General features: G+C 41.0%; 1 protein-coding gene across 3 annotated transcripts in view; it reads left to right on the top strand.

Annotated features, from left to right (window-relative positions):
- Positions 1-19,424, top strand: part of gemin8 (gem (nuclear organelle) associated protein 8) — a 149,119-nt gene that overhangs the window by 105,046 nt on the left and 24,649 nt on the right. For all 3 annotated transcript variants that reach the window (XM_072260689.1, XM_072260687.1, XM_072260688.1), the window contains exon 2: positions 10,862-11,300. In XM_072260689.1, coding sequence (XP_072116790.1) covers positions 10,871-11,300 — 430 coding nt within the window. In that variant the 5' untranslated portion in view covers positions 10,862-10,870. The remainder of the gene's footprint in view (positions 1-10,861; positions 11,301-19,424) is intronic.

Genomic DNA, 19,424 nt, shown 5'->3' with positions numbered 1-19,424 from the left:
TCGAGACATACCAAATCTCCTCAGGCTCCTAATGAAATATAGCCACTGTTGTTCCTTCTTTGTAGCTACATCAATATGTTGGATCCAGGTTACATCCTCAGTGGTACTGACACCCAGGAATTTGAAAATGCTTACTCTTTCCATTTCTGATCCCTCTATGAGGACTGGTGTGTGTTCCCTCATCTTGCCCTTTCTTAAGTCAACAATCAGTTTGATCTTACTGACGTTGAATGTAAGGTTGTTGCTAAGATACCAATGAACAAGTTGATGTATCTCATTCCTCTCGTCACCATCTGAAACTTTGCCAACAATGCTTGTATCGTCAACAAATTTATAGATGTCATTTGAACTGTACCAGCCACACAGTCAAGAGTGTAGAGAGAGTAGAGCAGTGGGCTAAGCACACATCCCTGGTGTGTGCCAGTGTTGATTGTCAATGAAGTGGCGATGTATTTCCTAACTGCACAGATTGTGGACTACCAGTTTGGAAGTCCAGGATCTAGTTGATGAGGGAGGTACAGAAGCCCAGGTTCTGGAGCTTCTCGATTAGAAAGTGAGAATTATTGTGTTAAAATCTGAGCTGTAGTCAATAAACAGCATCTTGACAATAGAGTATTTGTATTGTCCAGGTGCTCCAAAGCCACATGAAGAGCCAATGAGGTCACATCTGCTGTAGACCCATTGTGGCAATAGGGAAATTGCAGTGGGTCCAGGTCCTTGCTGAGGCAGGAGTTGATTCTAGCCATAACCACCCCCTCAAAGCATTTCATCACCGTAAAAGTGGTGCTACTGGCAACTCACCCTGCTCTTCTTGGGTACTGGTATAATTGTTGCCCTTTTGAAACAGGTGGGAACTTTCAACCAGAAAGGAGAGATTGAAAGTGTCTTTGAACATCCCTGACAGTTGGTTGGCATGGGTTTTCAGGGCCCTACCACGTACAGCATTGGGGCTGGTCGCCTCATGAGGGTTCACCCTTTTGAAAGACACCCTCACGCTGACCTCTGAGGCAGAGATCACAGGGTCATCAGGTCCTGCAGGGATCTGCATAGCTTTCAAAGCGAGCGTAAATGGGGTTGAGCTCATCTGGGAGTGAAGCATCATGGTGTTAGGTTTTGTTTTGTAGGAAGTAATGTCCTGCAAACCCTGCCAGAGTTGACGTGTGTCCAGTTTCGCCTCCAGTCTCACTTGGAATTGTTCCTTAGCTCTTGAATTAGCTCTCTGCAGGCTGTACCTGGTTTTCTTGGGTAGGCAGACTTGAATGCCACAGATCTAGCCCTCAGCAAACCATGAACCTCCTGGTTCATCCACAGCATTGGATTCAGGTATGTACAGTAAGTTCCCATAGGCACACACTCATCCACACAGGTTTTAATGAAGTCAGTGACATCTGTGGTGTACTCATTCAGACTCAAAGATGAATCCCTGAATACAGTCCGGTCTACCAGTTCAAAGCAGTCTGTGAGCGCTCCTACACCTCCCTTGTCCATACTTCCTTGGTTCTCACTACTGCAGTCTTCAGTCTCTGTTTACATTTGGGCATGAGAAGTACAGGCAGGTGATCGGACTTTCCAAAGTTTGGGCGTGGGATAGCACAGTAAACGCTCTTGATGGTGGTGTTACAGTCGTCCAGTGTGTTGGTTCCTCTGGTAGTACAAATGATTTGTTGGTAATAATTACTTTATTGATGCTAGAATGTACAATCATCACGGCGATAATTTGATTCTGTGCTTCCCTCTCCCTGGATTACAAATATTAAATATTAAAAATAGTAAATATTAAAAATTTAAATTATAAATCATAAATAGAAAATGGAAAGTAAGGTAGTGCAAAAAAAGACCGAGAGGCAGGTCCGGATATTTGGAGGGTACGGCCCAGATCCGGGTCAGGATCCGTTCAGTAGTCTTACCACAGTTGGAAAGAAGCTGTTCCCAAATCTGGCTGTACGAGTCTTCAAGCTCCTGAGCCTTCTCCCGGAGGGAAGAGGGACGAAAAGTGTGTTGGCTGGGTGGGTCGTGTCCTTGATTGTCCTGGCAGCACTGCTCCAACAGCGTGCGGTGTAAAGTGAGTCCAAGGACGGAAGATTGGTTTGTGTGATGTACTGCGCCGTGTTCACGATCTTCTGCAGCTTCTTTCAATCTTGGACAGGACAACTTCCATATCAGGTTGTGATGCACCCTAGAAGAATGCTTTCTACGGTGCATCTATAAAAATTAGTGAGGGTTTTAGGGGACTGGGCAAATTTCTTTAGTTTTCTCAGGAAGTAAAGGCGCTGGTGGGCCTTCTTGGCAGTGAACTCTGCTTGGTTGGACCAAGTCAGGTCATTTGTGATATTGACCCCAAGGAACTTAAAGCTTTTGACTTATTCCACTTGCGCACCACCGATGTAAATTGGGTCCTGCGGTCTGCTACTCCTTCTGAAGTCAACAACCAATTCCTTCATCTTGCTGACGTTGAGGGATAGGTTATTGTTAATTAGTTAGAGACTTTCAAGCTGGCCTGGTTAAAGTCCACCTTAGTGATGGGGAAGGCATCAGGAACTCCTGTCTGCCACAAAATTTCTGCTTGAGAGAGAGCTTGCTGATGCTGGATGACCATCCTGTGTCTTGTTGCAATGCTTACTCTTGCCATGGTGTAAGAATTGATAATTTAAAGGTTAAACAGTCATATCTGCGGCACCCTCATCTTTTAGTTTGGTTGTCCTTCACCCAGTTTGATCACTTCTACATGTGTTTCAGTTAATCAGTTTAGTTCTTTCAACTTGTTATTGATCTGTTTGTTATCTTTGTTTAACTATGCACTAGGCTATCTACCTATCAAGCTTTTATTTGAAATTTGGTCTATTATTTAATATGTTACGTTCTTTAATGAAATACAAAAAACTCTAACATTTAATTTTTTGGAAAATAAATGTTAAGAAATCTTAAATTTGTTCTTTTCTACTGATGCTAATGCAGAAGTTATATAAAATTTAAGGTGCCTAAGACTTTTGCACAGTACTGTATATCATTAATGATTGAAATGGCTGAATTTTCATAAAAACTTACTGGATTGCTAATATCCTTTAGAGAAGAAATTAGAAATCTGTTATCCTTGCTTCATCAGGACCGCTATCCATGACAGGAGCAATTAGGATTGGACAATAAATACTGGCTTTGCATATTGTGTCCACATCCCAATACCAATAAATAAAATCTGACATAGCATGAAAAGCTCAAGAAATACTAAGTGCTTTCTTGTGTTTTTGAGAGAATTCCAAGCACTGGAACACAATAATAGGGCATTCAGAAGTGAAAACTAAGCATATTTTAATTGGGTATTAGAGGAAACTGAGATTTAACTTTTTCCTTTCGCCAAGGAAGAAGTGCAAATGTTTTAGGATTTTTGGAGTTGAGTCTGACAGTCTTGTTTTAGTTAAAAGTATCAAAAGATTTGGATCATCTTCTTTGCTTGAACAAACAGGGCAGAATATTGTTAATATATATTATACTGAATGTTGGAAATCCTCAACAAATGAACATAACAGGTTTAGGAGAACCATCCAGGGCACTGAACAGTCATTCTAAGTCAGGTGATATTTTACCTGCAAGTCCATTGGGGTCATCTGTCTGGTGCAACCAGTGTGGTCTCCACTATGTCGTTGAGACACAACATAGATTGGGGGACTGCTACGTTGAACACCTTCGCTCAATCTACCGCAGCAGGTGGGATTTCTTGGTGTGCACCCATTCTAATTCTACTTCCAAGTCCCAATCTGATATGGCCTCCTCTATTGCCAAGAAGTGACCACTCTCAGATTGGAGGAGCAATACTATTTGGGTAGCTTCCAACCTGATGGCATGAACATTAATTTATTTAACGTCCAGTAATTTCTCCCCCTCTCTTTCTCAAATCCACATTCAAGCTCCCCTCTTACTCCTTTCCTTTTCATCCATCATCACTTCCCTCAGGTGCCCCTCATCCTTCCCTTTCTCCCTTGGCCCACTCTCTTCTCCTATCAGATTCCTCCTTCTTGAGCTTTTTACCTTCTCCACATCTCAGCTCCCAATTTTTCACGTTATCCCCTCTCCCCCATCCACCATCCATCTCACCTATTAACTGCTAGCTTATACTTCTTAACTCCCCTCCACCTCCTTATTCTGGCTTCTCCCCACTTCCTTTCCACTCCTGATGAAGGATCACGGCCCATAGTGTCTACTATTTATTTGTATCATAGATGCCAACTGACCTGCTGAGCTCCAGCATCTCAGCAGGTCAGGCAATATCTGTGGAAAAGTGTAAACAGTCAACATTTCGGGCTGAAACCCTTCATCAGGACTGGAAAAAAGAGATTAGAAATCTGGCTGTTTACTTTGTTCTATAGATGCTCCCTGGCCTGTTGAGTTCCTCCAACATTTTGTGTTTATTTCTTTGATCTACAGCATCTGCAGATTTTTTTCTTGTTTGTCCTCCAGCATCTTGTGTGTTGCTTAGGAAAATGTCATTGAGTCTCTCGAAGGTGGTTTGTTATTCAGTAAGATCATGTTTGATCTGATCATGGAGTTAAACGTCTAGAATTGAAGAAATGCCAATGGGATTGGGAAACCTTTTATAAAATATAAATATATGGATTGTGCAACTTTTGACTTGCATAAAAGAATGGAAGCATGTTTTTTAGTTGAATTTGGCCTTGAAGTATTAGTTGAAACTGCACAAAATTTGCTCCCACGGTACTTTAATGCTTTATACTAATGAATGTCAGAAGTATTTTATTAACTGTCACTTTGAGTTTACGTGCATATACGCAGTAAATGCTGAGTTCATTATCTTTTAGGAGTGATTTTAAGGGGCTACCAGGATTATTCGAAATTTAATAGTCAATCTTCTTGCTAAAAGGTAATACTAAAAGGAAAGAAAATCAGAATGTATACTGAGAAAAGTTTAGCAGTATTCATTTGGTCTCTTCAAATATGGATCTCAACTTTTTTGGAAATAATATAAACCTTGAAAATGGATCTAGTGCTTTCCCAGCGTATATGACGAATAAACTCTTCTCAGCCAGGTACAGGTTTTGATTTTAACTGACATTTTGATGACAGACTCTGCCATCTTCATCAGGAATGATGCCTGGGCATGTCTAGTCCAGTGGTATATATACCCCCATTGTCCATCCCTCCTGATTGGTTAGTCCTCAACCAATCAGGTTTCTGCTCCCCCATCTTGTTTGCAATCAAATTCCAGTTCTTACTTAGAGCGAGACCTCTGTCTTTGTTGAAACTCTCTTCCGCTAATTGTATTTCAATTCCTTCCTTCCCCAGGCAATCCCAAAAACTATTGGCGCAGCATTATGGCCATTGCAAATGCAGTGTTCTGCTACTGCTGATTTTTCTGGGTGACCCAAGTGGATACACCTCCTGTGCTCCTTGAGGGTTTCCATCATGTGTCTTGTCTGGCTGATATACGCTGCTCCATATTCACAGGGAATCCTGTAAGCAGCTAGCCATCCTGAGTCCCAGGTCAGCTTTAACCCACATAAGCTGTGATTTGAGCTTCCTTACGGGTTTGTGGATCATATTAATCTGGTATTTCTTTAGGATCCTGGCGATCCTTCCAGAAACCATGGAAATATAGGGGAGACAGGCAGTAGTGATGGGTTCCGCCTCATTGTTGGGTTTCTTGGTTTTTCCGTCGACCCTTTTAAGGTTCCTTCACCTTGTAGCCATTCTGTAGGAATATCATGTAAAATTGTCTTATTTCCTCGTGGAGGTTCTCAAGGTCCGAAATAGTTGTTTTTTATTCATTTACGGGATGTGGGCATCACCAGCTAAGCCAGCATTTATTGCCCATCCCCAGTTGCTCCTGAGAAACTGGTGAAGAGCTGCCGTCTTGAACTGCTGCAGTCCCTGAGATGTAGGTCCACCCACAGTGCTGCTAGGGAGGGAATTCCATGATTTTGACCCAGTGACAATGAAGGAACGGCAATATGTTTCCAAGTCAGGATGGTGAGTGACTCGGAGGGGGCTTTCCAAGTGGTGGTGTTCCCAGGTATCTGCTGTTCTCGTCCTTCTAGATGGTAGTGATTGTGGATCTGGAAGGTGCTGCCTTAGGAACTTTGGTGTGTTGTTGCAGTGTATCTTGTAAATAATACACACTGCTGAAACTGTTCATTGATGGTGGAGGAATTGGATGCTTGTGGAAGGGGTACCAATCAAGTGGGCTGCCTTGTCAAGCCTCTTTGAGTGCTGGTGGAGCTGCATTCATCCAGGCGAGTGGTGAGTATTCTATTACACTCCTGACCTGAGCCTTGTAAATGGTGGACAGGATTTGGGGAGTCGGAAGGTGAGTTACACGCTGCAGGATTCCTAGCCTTTGACCTGCTGTGGTAGCCACGGTGTTTATATGGCTAGACCAGTTCAGTTTCTTGTCAATGGTAACCCCCAGTAGGGGATTCAGTGATGGTGATGCCACTGAATGTCAAGGGACGATGGTTAGAGCCTCTCTTGTTGGAGATGGTCATTGCCTGGCATTTGTTTGGCTTGAATGTTACTTGCCACTTGTCAACCCAAGCCTGGATATTGTCCAGGTCCTGTTGCATTTGGGTATGAACTGCTTCACTATCTGAGGAGTCATGAATGATGCAGAACGTAGTGCAGTCATCTGCGAATAACCCACTTATGTCTTTGACGGAAGGAATGTAATTGATGAAGCAGCTGAAGATGGTTGGTTATTCAAAGTAGAAAGAATCGCTCTATGTTGGGAGGTGTGATGATGGCTGTCATTGTATCTGTGAGTGGGCTTCTGATAGACACTGTGCCCGAGGCTACTGTCCAGTTTTTGTCTTATTAAGATAAGCAGGAATGAGAGGCAACCATTCTTCTGCATCTCCATTGTAAATTGAATGTTTGGATATATGCTGTTCAGATGGTCGTGAAACTGTTGGAGTGCCTGGAGTCCATGTGGCCACACTATGAAGATGTCATTGATGTAGCTGAAGAAGTATTCACAAGAGTTCCCATTAAGGACAGCTCCGTCCTCCTGCGGTCAAGATTTGATAAGGGTACTGTTAACCTTTTTGAACACAACATACTTCCTCAGTAAGGGGAACTAATAGGAACAAATGGCTATGCTAATTTCCTGGACATTCTAATACGACGGAAACTGGATGGTAGCCTCAGGTATAGTGTTATTCGGAAGCCCACTCTCACTGACTTATACCTCAACAATTACAGCTGCCATCACACCTCCCAACGTAGAACAGTTGATGCAGCTGATTATTATGGATAGTCAATTTTTAATACTTTTGGGACTGTTTTTAAAAGGAAAGCTGTTACCATTACTGCACAATTTTTGCTTTGTTTCAGTAATCGTTTTAGTACCAAATCTAAATTTACTTTGTGTACAGTGACAATGAATAGAATACTTTTGCCATCTTTTGTGAAGCAATTGAGATCTGGTGCTCTGTGGGCAAGATTGCGGGTAAAATTATTTGTATTTAATGATTTCATTAATGGTGAATAAACATAAGAAAATACAAAGTTTGTAGGAGGGGGCCACTTGCTTCCTCAAGCCTATCTTGTCGTTCAATATGACATGGTTGATCTGCTCCTGGCCTCATTTTCTCTTCTGCCAGTTCCCTGATACCCCCAAATACCCTGATCTTTATTAAAATAATCTACTTCCTTTAAGTACCCCCAATTATCTAAGGCTAAAGAATTCCAGGGATTCACTACCCGCTTCAACAATTTACCGCACTCTGCAGTTTACTCTAATCTTGTAGCTATGTCTCGCACTAGCGGTCATCTGACATCTACTCTTGTATTGCCCCTTAAGTATCATAATATGTTTCATTAAGACTGCCCCCTCACACTGCTAAACAGAAAGATCTAATTTCCTTAGTTGTTCACAATAGGACAACTACAGGTTTCCCCTGCCATCCGAAGGTAGAGCGTTCCTATGAAATGGTTCGCAAGCCGGAATGTCGTAAAGCGAAGAAGCAATTACCATTTATTTATCTGGGAAAATTTTGTGAGCGTTCGCAGACCCAAAAATAAATTACCAAATCATGCCAAATAACACACAAAACCTAAAATAACAGTAACATATAGTAAAAGCAGGAATGATATGATAAATACTCAGCCTATATATTGTAGAAATACTTATCCACAATCATTGCCGGTACTGTTCTCCGTAGCGAAAATCTCACGCAAGCGCTCTCGGCGGAAAATCTCATGCAAGCGGTTAGCAAAAACACTCTCCCCAGTAACCTTCAAGCTATGAAGCTGCCAAATCATACCAAATAACACGTAAAAATACACAGCCTATATAAAGTAGAAATAATGTATGTACAGTGTAGTATCACTTACGGGAATCAGGAAGACAGCTTGCCGAGCACACTGATGATGGTGTGTTAGACTGAGTCGTTGGAGTTTGGGTGGTGCAGTGGCCCCCCACCATCCCGGCAGCGACCCGATACCGATCCACGAAGCATGCAGGGGTACAGCAGTAGCCGGGAGGCACGCAGCACATCTTTAAGAAAAAAGCCGAAATAAACATGCTAATTAATTAGGTGCCGTCCGGCACATAAGTGTGGGCCCAGATCAGAGGCGACGCAATCAGCAATCGCCTCTGATCTGGGCCGACAATTACGTGCTGGGAGGCATCTAATTAATTAGCTTGTTTATTTCGGCTTTTTTCTTAAAGATGTGCTCTGTGCCTCCCGGCTACCACTGCATTCTCCGCGAATCGGTATCTGTCTGCGGCTTGAGGGTTGGGGTGGTGGGACACTGAGGTGTCATCTCATTGTCGCCTGTTTCCATTAGGGGAGGCAGCTCATCTTCTATGACTGCCCGCCTGGATGTCGAAGGTTGAAGTTCGTCGTCTGCCGTGGCTGATGTGGAAGGCTTGCTTGACTGCTGAGCCTCGTGCATTTTTCTATCATACAGTTCTTTGTAAGCACTCAAACCATCTTGCAAATGCTGTATGCCCTAAACTGACGTACCCTTTCAAAATTAAAGTCGTACTTTATCTTTGCAGCAAAAATCTCACGCAGTTGCTTCACGTTCAGATCCTGGACGACTTCACTTTCGCTACTGAATTCAGGTTGGATTGTTATCTTTTCCTCTTCCAGTTGCATCAGCTCTTCACCTATCAGTTCTTGGTCATGGGATCCCAAAACCCCTTCAACATCATCTTCGTCAGCTTCCACAAGCCAAACTCACTTTGTCCTTACTTCGTTCACCACGGTCGAAATGCTTAATTATGTTTAGTTTTATGCTAAGTGTAACACCCTTACAAGCTCTTCCAGGCTTTTCTGATACCTTAGAACTCATCTTGCTAACGGCTGCTCACAGGCATGTGTTTAAGCAATGCTGGCGAGAATGCCGTTCCGAATCCGGGGGAGAGCGGCTGCTCGGGGCGTGTGCTGATTTTTATCGGGTGCTGTTTTTTTATCGCGCGCTGCATTTTTCGCGCACTGCCTTTCTTCGTAACAGTGAAAACACCTTCCGTTAGCGAAAACGGGGAACTAATGTAGGTCTTTTGTAACAGTGAGGTTTCATAAAGTGAACGTTCGAAAAGCGGGGGACACCTGTATATAGTTCCAGGAATTAGCCTAGTGAAACTTTTCTGGTTTGCCTCTAATGCCAGTATATTGTTTCTTTATAAGGGGATCAAGATGGTAAATCAGGGGTCGGCAGACCTTTTTGCTTCTGTGGGCCAGATTGCGTATTAATGAGCGGACGGTGGGCCAAATAAATGCCATAAAAAAACTTGAAATATGGGAATTATCCATTTAAATACATCTAGTTGTGTTTTGCCTCAAATTAATGAATAACGCATGCTAGAAAATCAGTTGTGCTTAAGGTTGCCTACCCCTGTGGTAAATAGTACCTCCAGGTGTGTTCTCATCGGTATCCAAATTATGACTATATCTCTATCCCTAATCTCTACTGAGATTGTATTGAAGAGCAATATTTTGTTTGTCTCCCTAATGACTTGCTTTTAATAATTTGGTGGTTTGTACGCAGGACTATCAAGATGCTTCTATACTTTGCTTATTTGCAATCTTTCTTCATTTAGATAGAAGTTTGTGTTTAAATTCCGTTCACCAAAGTGCATTTGCCAAGTTTCCAGCCACTCCCTCATTCTAGCTTTATTCAGTTGCAGTGTCCTGATATTCTCTGTGATGCATAGAATTTTGATTGCAATGGGCTAAGTTTCCTTGCTCATCCATTAAAAAAAATTGAAACAAGAACTAAAATACACACAGGAATGCCAGCATGTAATTCCTATCTAAACTAGTAATAGGCCAGAACTTGCTACCTACTTGCAGTCCAAGATGGTCTGATCCTAATGGTAAACCTGCACATTAGATGCCTCACAAAACATTATGCTGTGATGTAGAGGAGAAGAATTCATGCAACAATTGCAGGTATGAAAAATTGTTGAGATTTCTGATCATAACCCAGCATCAGGTCTCTGAGTGAGGTAGACTACTAACATTCAAAAGCATTTACTAAAACAAAAAAAATCAGAGAATAGAAGAATGATCAGGGAGTGTAATTTTCAATTCTTGTATTATACATACGCTTAGTGTCTGGCTATATATCGGATCACTTCCTGCCACTGCCTGTAAGGAGTTCGTATGTTCTCCCAGGGACTACATGAGTTTTCTCCGCGTGCTCAAGTTTCATCCTACAGGTTGCTGGCTGGCATGTCTTGGGGGGCTGGAGGGGCCTATTTTGCACTGTATCTCAATTTTTTAAAAAAAGCTGATCACTTGGAAACAGTGCCTGTTTTGCAACATAAATTAATTCCTTCAGTAGAGAAGAAATTGAGAGAGAAAATGGAAACAATAATATTTTTCTTGTTTGTTTTTTTTAATAGGATGTCAGAATGAGACAATCATCAGACATGTGGTATAACCATAAAATGTATTCCAAATTTTGGCAACATTACCAACAAGCTATGGGATGGCTGCAGAAACATAGAAGGGCTTATCACAAGGCAATCAGATCATTTGAGCATTCACCCTGGTATAGCACAGAATCTACAGCAAGTCAGTTTACTGACTGGCATCATGGTTCCTCATGCTATTCTTCAAGACGTGCTCAGCAAGATGATCTCAATCAAAGCAAATGGCAGCAGTCCCCATGCAGCACAGATAATGAAGAGGAAAATTTGAAGGATATAGCTGATTTAAGTTCTGACACAGAAGTGGAAAGTGACACAGAGAATGAATTGGAATGTGATATCAGCAATGTGGAAATTACTGAAGAATTACGTCAATACTTCGAACAAACAGAAAAACACAGGGAAGAGTTAAGTAAGTGTCACTGCTTTAGATTTTTCTTTTAGGCTTCACAATTCTTCTTCCCTTTCCAGTTATGCGTTTGCTTTTACACAGATTTTTATGTTGCCAGTAGACTTCATTGTTTAACAAATGATTTATTTCTGACCTATGTGCAATAAGACCATATACGCTGTGTTGTAGATGCACCATGGTTTTCTAAAGTAGGGTCACTATTGATCATTTATAATCTATTACACTGGACAACAATTTTTTTCAAAAGTGTTACTTCCTCAGAATTTTTTTGTTTATAATTGACACAAATATAATATCAGACTACTTGTATCACATAGGAATTTGGAGAAACAACAAATTAACTTTTATTGAATATAATGTGTTTAATTGCATGATGGTGCTGATGCTTTGCAATAGTTCAACTAAGTTAAAAATATTTTGTTAACGATTTTTATTTGTACTCAGTGTCTGAGGTTTCTCGCTTGTGTCCAACAATAATTCACCGGCATTGATGGATTCCAGTTGCCCTGGTATCTTTTCTTCATGACCGCAATGTCCTGGTGAAACATTTCACCATGCTCGTCACTAACAGTACCAAGATTTGCAGGGAAGAAGTCTAAATGGGAATGCAGAAAATGAATCTTTAGTGACATGTTGCATTTCATGGTTTTATATGCCCGAAGCATGCTCTCAACTAGCTGCATGTAGCTTGGTACTCTGTAGATACCGAGAAAAATTTCAACAACTTCCTTGAATGCCTTCCATGTGATTTTCGCCGGTCTCACTAGAAATTCTTCAAATTGCCTGTCATTGATGACCTGTTTCATTTGTGGACCAACAAAAATGCTTTCCTTAATCTTGGCATCAGTTATTCTGGGAAGCACCTGCCTCAAATATCAAAATTCTTGGACTTCTGGTGAGGCACGAGGCAAGATGGCAGCACAGCACTGAACGCTGACACGCAACCCGCCCTTTTTTAAGTTCTTCAGGGCTCATAGATGGTCTTAATACAAGGTTGAGTTGGAGGAAGATCTAACTAAAGACATGGATTCAAAAAAAGATACAAATTCACCCAGGAAACAAAATACCAGCAGACGACACCAAGCTAGCGATTCATCCGAAGAAATAACTATGCTAATTAAACAAACAATGGCAACGGAGATGGAATCGCTGCAAGAAATGGTAGCACACATGCTAAAGGAGTCACTGGAAAAGGCTCTCAACCCCATACAGAAGCATATGGCAGAGAATGGCAATATTCTCCGGTCGTTAAAGGAGCAAGCAGATATTCACGCTAAAAAATTTGACACGGTCGTCAACAAAATAGAGAACATTCAGGTTTGCTTACGCAAGAATGAGAAAGTTACTAACTCCTGTCTCGCGGAGGTGTCTAAGATATGGAAGAAGTTAAATGACTTGGAGGACAGATCCAGGAGAAACAACGTGCGGCTGGTCAACTTACCGACAGGCGCTGAGGGCGATGATCCAAGAGGTTACCTCCAGAAGATGCTGCCTAATTGGATTCCAGCGCTTAAGAATTCCCACAGCACTCTTTTGGAGATCGTTAGGGCTCATAGGATCTACTCCAACAACTCCTCAAGACCGCAGACCATGATTTTTAAGCTTCTACGGTACTCCGACCGGCAGGCTATCCTGGAGGGTGCGAGGAAAGCCAAACCTACTCTCCCTGATGGCACCCAGCTGCAGTTCTTCGCTGACTACAGCCCCGGCACGATGCAGGAACGGCAGGGATACAAGGAGATCCGCGCTAAGCTTCAACAGAAGGGGATCGACTCGTTCCTCATATACCCAGCGATCTTGAAAGTGAATATCAAGGGCATGAAGATGTCGTTTAACTTGGTAGAGGAAGCGAAAGAAGTTCTGAAATTATCGGTGCTGGGAGATATGGAAGAAGACCCTGGGCAAAGTCCACACACCGCTCGGGAGGAGATGGAACTGCATTAAGAGCTCGGACTTGCCTGTATGCACAATCTATCAGGCACGTGCAAGTTAACATTCTAAGTGTGAGGTTTTCTGGTTATTCTTTTATCGGAAAGTCATTCGTTGCACCCTTGTATTTAGTTAATTAAGGGGGCAATTTGTTTCTGACTATTGCAGGTCAGAGTTTTAAGGTAATATTCAATATATCCAAATGCAATACTTCATCAGGAATGAAGCTGAGAAACAGCTGTTTGCTCTGACTAACTTTAGAATGTTATGTCTCCAGTAGACTTGTTTACATTTCTGGGCATCAGATAAGATGTCATTAGCGCCTTCGCTAAGCGACGGTCTATTGAAGCAACAGTTTCTTGCAAGATAGCTGTTGGGATCTTGATCATGTGCTATAATATATGTGAGATGGAAACGGTTTTACTTATATAGGTTAACGGGTTTGCCCAGGTTTCTTTTTCTTGTCTCTTTGATGTGATTGTCTATGAGAACTGCTTTGCCTTTCTAATTTGTTGGTGCTGGAAGGGGGGGCGGTTGATGTCAATGTTCAGTGTCTGACACTCACAGATGTTACAAAGTAAAGGGTTGAATGGGAGGGGTGATTGGAGGGGTGATGGGAGGGGGGATGGGAAGGGGGTAACTCAGGGCTCCACCACCAACTTACAACAACAGATCCAGGGGAAGATGAGCAACACAGGTAAATTAGAAAATCTTACTATTGTATCATTTAATGTTAGAGGATTAAACTCTCCCTACAAGCGTTCAAAGGTTTTAGATTTCTTACGCAGAAAGAAAATAGATATTGTGCTGTTACAGGAAACACATCTTAAACCTATTGACATTCCCAGGGTTCAAAACCGTTTTTATAAACCCGTTGTGGCATCAGCTGATGGTATTCGTACGAAAGGAGTTATGATAGTATGATAGTAATGAGACGTAATATTAATGTATCAATTGAAAGGACGGGCGCCGACAATAAAGGACGTCTAGCTTTTTGCTGCATTTCCATTCAGGGTAAAAAAAGTTGCATTCATTAGCCTATATGCCCCAACTATATTTGAGGTTGAATTTTTTCCCTCAATTACCTCACAATTACTGAAGTTAAGTGACTACCAACTATATGTTGGTTCAGACATGAATGCTTTGGTAAATATTAACCTTGATAAATCTTCCTCAACTATAGTAAGCTCTCAAGAATCTGCTTCCAAAGCACTTAACCTTTTTCTAACGGATTTAAATTTAACTGATTTGTGGAGGGTTCATAATCCATCTGCTAAAGACTATACCTTCTTCTCTACAAGACATAAAACTTTCTCTCAGATAGATTACATTCTTATATCCTCCAGTCTGCTGCCTTTAGTACACTCAATAGAATTTTTGCCCAGACATCTATCTGATCACAACCCAGTCATATCTACTTTTAATTATGGCAGAATTAAAAATAAGGCTACTAGGTGGAGGTTTAACTCCACCCTTCTAAAAAACGACAAATTTCTATCACAACTGAGAACAAAACTGACAGAATTTATAAATTTAAATAAAAATAGTTTCTCAGATGTGACAGTGATTTGGGCCTCCATCAAGGGTTTCTTACGAAATAACGCTATATGGTTCAGTTCCCACCTACATAAAAGCCGGCTTCAAAAGATTTCCACCTTAGAAGACGAATGTAAGGTTTTGGAAAATGATCTCAAAGGGATATGCACCATAACAAAAGAAAACGAGCTCAAAGCAAAACAAGCAGAATTAAATGATTTCTTAAGAAGCAGGGCAGAATATGTGATCCATATAACCAGACATAAGTATTATGCAGAAGGCAGCAGACCGAGCCATCTTTTAGCTCCAACGCTCAAACAACAGGAAACTAAAAGGTCTATACCACCGATTAGATGTGCTGAACGTGGAGTAGTATCTTCAACAGAGGAAATAAACAAGACATTCAAGAATTACTTTAAAGAATTGTATACAAGTGGCTCAGTTCCTTCTGAGAATGACTTCACGGATTTTTTTTAGTGGATTAGACCTCCCTACATTATCGTTAGAGGACACCAAAACTCTAGACTCTCCTATTACACTGGATGAGCTACTCAAAGCAGTTAAAGCTACAAATAAGGGCCGTATGCCAGGCATAGATGGCATACCTGTGGAACTTTACCTAGCACTTTGGGATATTCTTGGACCAGTATGGTTAGAAACATTAAATTATGCTTTTGGAAATGGCGCTTTCCATAGAGATCTAAACACAGCCCTGATCACAGTTATACCTAAGCCTGGTAAGGACCCCTTGGAGTGTGCCAATTACCGTCCAATCTCCTTGATAAATGCCGACCTCAAGATATTTTCCAAAGTCTTAGCCAGTAGACTTGAGACAGTAGTTGGGGAAAATAATTAGCCCAGATCAAACGGGCTTTATCAAGGGGCGTCCCGCATCTGATAAGATTCGCCAGCTCTTACGCGTACTGAGGGCAACTCATCAAACCCCACCTGCCTGTGGCCTGCTATTTCTAGATGCTGAAAAAGTGTTCGATTGCCTTGAATGGCCATATCTTTGGAGAGTTCTAAAAGAATTTAAGTTCGGCAATAAATTTATCAATATGATTCAAACACTGTATGCTAATCCTTCAGCCCAAGTATGTGTGGGAGGAGGTTTCTCGGAGTTATTTGACATAAGACGGGGCACACGTCAAGGGGATCCTTTATCTCCTTTAATTTTTAATATATCTATTGAACCGCTTGCACATTTAATTAGAAACTCTCCTCAGATCTCCCCTAATACAATAGGTACAACATCACATTCAATATCACTTTACGCGGACGACACGCTAGTTTATATGGCAAATGTTCAACAAACTCTCCCCTATGTTTTAAAAACACTGGAGCAATTTGGATTTCTTTCAGGATACAAAGTTAATTTGTTAAAATCAGCACTGATGCTGATTAATACGGATAAAAGTAAGGTGTCTCTTCCTCCCCAGATTAAAGTTACAAATGAAGTCCTCTACTTGGGTATTAAAGTTAATACTTCCCTATCATCTGTGGCTAAAACAAATTACTCTTTAATTCTGAAAAAAACAGAAGAAGATATTAATAGATGGAGACACCTGCTAGCATCAGTCCCAGCCCGTATATCAGTCATTAAAATGAACATTTTACCCCGCCTTAATTTTATCAGCTCAATGATCCCACTTGCACCTCCAGCAGGATATTGGCAAAAACTGGACTCCTTACTACGATACTATGTTTGGAATGGTAAAAGACCCAATATAAAATGGTCAGCTCTACAATTCAAAAAGTTGAATGGGGGATTGGCATGTCCAAATTTTAAATTGTATCACTGGGCATTTGTATTAAAACGTCTTAACTATTGGATGGAGGAGGATAAAGTTTTGTCCTGGAAGAATATAGAATAGGAGCTAATAGCACCAATAAGGTTGAAGGACTTTCTCCTTATAGGTATGTCTACCAAAAAATGTGATTTGTATTATGGTCCAATTTTAACCCATACACTACAAGTGTTTAGAGCAGCAGAAAAATTCCTAAAATTTAAAAGCGTATGGTTTAAATCATCTCCATTATGGAACAATAATCGTTTTCTATCTGGGGGGAAACCATTCATTAACAGAACTTGGGAGGATAAAGGTATTACTATTCTTCAAGATATTAATGGGGCAAGTACTATCCTTAGCTTTCAAGAACTGATATCTCAATATAATATTGATAAACACTCTCTTTTCTTCTACTTTTGAGTAAGATCAGCTTGTAAAGTCTACGGCGTTTCCTGGGAGTCAGATTTAAAGGACCATTTCATTTTAAGTTGGATACAGAGTGCTCCAGGACCGATAGTGTCATATATCTATGATAAATTAAATTCCCAGAATTATATGCCCACATCGGGAATGAAAGCTTGGGATAGGGACATATCTGAATTGGGACAAGACTTAGACTGGGATGCGATTTGGGATAACGCTGCTGGTGCTTCGAAAAACCCAAATCATCGATATATACACTTGAAATTTTGTCATAGAGCATTTTTAACACCGAGAATTAGACATCAAATGGGATTGGTTCCTGACCCTTATTGCTCATTTTGCCCCCATGGAGCCATTGGCTCTTTAATGCATGTTGTATGGGAATGTCCAGGGGTTTTTGATTTGTGGGGGAAGGTTATCAGCACTCTTACAGAACTAACAGGGGTACAATTACCAATGGTCCCCGCTGTACATCTTCTAAATGATGACTCCCACCTTTCCCTTACGGAAAAAACACACAAAATCTGGCTGGCAGGCCTGACTGCAGCTAAGAAGATTGTAGTCCAGCGTTGGAAACCTCCCCATGATATTTCAAATACTCACTGGCTTTGGAGCTTTTCGGATATTTCTTACCTGGAACTTTCATCAGAAAGAGTAAATGATGCACGACCAAACACAATTATAATGTGGACAAATTTGATATCTAACTTAAAAGATCTTTTGTTAAAATAGGAATGCTTTGTCTGTGTATGTACTACTATTCAGTTGATTGGTGGAGGAGAGAGGGATGGGGGGAGAGAGGGATGGAGGGGATGGTGATGAAGGTTGGGGGTTCGCTGGGTTAAACAGTCAAATGTAATTGGCAACTGGTTGTATTGAATGTAATTTGTTGGTGTTGCAATAAATAATTAATTAAAAAATCTTCCAGAGAAATTTTTGTGCCTGGTGATAGCAAATTCCATCCTTACAATCCTGAACCCAGTAATTATTACTAAAAGCTGTCCTGCCATGCAGCAGTTGTGCCATCTAAGCATGCCCAAGCACGCCTGGACAAGATAGGAAACTTTTCAGCTTACATTGTAGGCAACATTTTAATTGACTTGAATTATGAATTGAAATAATAAACATATTTCAAAAATGGTGTGTGATAGGGAAATTTCATGGTGATTTTCATGATCAGTAGCCCAAAATGCATAAGATATACCTAAAGGTACTCAGGAAGCAAAATCTTTGTTGTCCAGTGTTATTTGACACTCAAAAAACAATTTGCCTCTTGAGCCCTATAAAGGAGTTTTCTGTGTTCTCAGAAAACTTAAAAACTCAGCGATCTGATATCCACTCTCTTTCACTCCTTATATATCTGAAACAACTTTTGGTATCTTCCTGTGTTATTAGCTAGCTGACCTTCATATTTCACCTTTTCTCTCCTTATGGCTTTTTTAGCCTTCTGTTGGTTTTTATAAGCTTCCCAAATCTTTTAACTTCCCTCTAATTTTTGCTATATTATATGCACTCTGTTTTCTTATAGAAACATACAAAATTTTGAAAGGGATAAATAGAAGTAGAAAAGTTGTTTCCATTGGTAGGTGAGACTACAACTAGGGGATATTTCCTCAAGATTCAGGGGAGGAGATTTAGGATGGGGATAAGGAGAAACTGTTTTTCCCAGAGAGTAGTGAATCTGTGAAACTCTCTGCCCAGGGAAGCAGTTGGAGCTTCTTCACTAAATATATTTAAGATACAGTTAGATAGATTTTTACATAGGGGAATTAAGGGTTAAGGAGGAAAGGCAGGAAGATGGGGCTGAGTTTACGGACAGATCATCCATGTTCTTATTGAATGGCGGGCAGGCTTGATGGGCCGGATAGCCTACTCCTGCTCCTATTTCTTATGTTCCTTTTGTGCTGTCTTTGACTTCCTCGTACTTCCTTTAGAATACCACTAAATCTTTGGGGGATGTATCTATCTTGCATCTTTCAAATTGTCCCCAGAAACCCTAGTCATTGCTGTTCTGCCATCATTGGCTTGCTCCTCTTTTATACCTCTGTAATTCCCTTTACTGCAATACTGATACATTCAACATTGTCTTCTCCCTCTCAAACTGCAGGGTGAATTCTGTCATATTATGATCACTGGCTCCTAAGAGTGCCTTTACCTTAAGCTCCCTTATCAAATCTGGTTCATTACAGAACACCCAATTCAGTATTGCTTTTCCCCTAGTGGACTCAACTACAAGCTGCTCTAAAAAGCCATCTTGTAGGCATTCTACAAATTCTTCTTTTTGGGATCCTGCTCTAAACTGATTTCCCCAAATCTAGCTGCATATTAAAATCCCCCATGACTAACAAAACATCACACTTTTTCACATACTTTTTCTATCTCCTTGTAATTTGTATCCCTCATCCTGGCTACTGTTGAGAGGCCTGTATATAATTCCCATCAACAT

The sequence above is a fragment of the Mobula birostris genome, chromosome 6 (genome assembly GCF_030028105.1).
Source record: "Mobula birostris isolate sMobBir1 chromosome 6, sMobBir1.hap1, whole genome shotgun sequence".
Classification (NCBI taxonomy): domain Eukaryota; kingdom Metazoa; phylum Chordata; class Chondrichthyes; order Myliobatiformes; family Myliobatidae; genus Mobula; species Mobula birostris.
The sequence above is the reverse complement of the archived record's forward strand: the minus strand, read 5'-3'. Positions and strand labels throughout refer to the sequence as shown.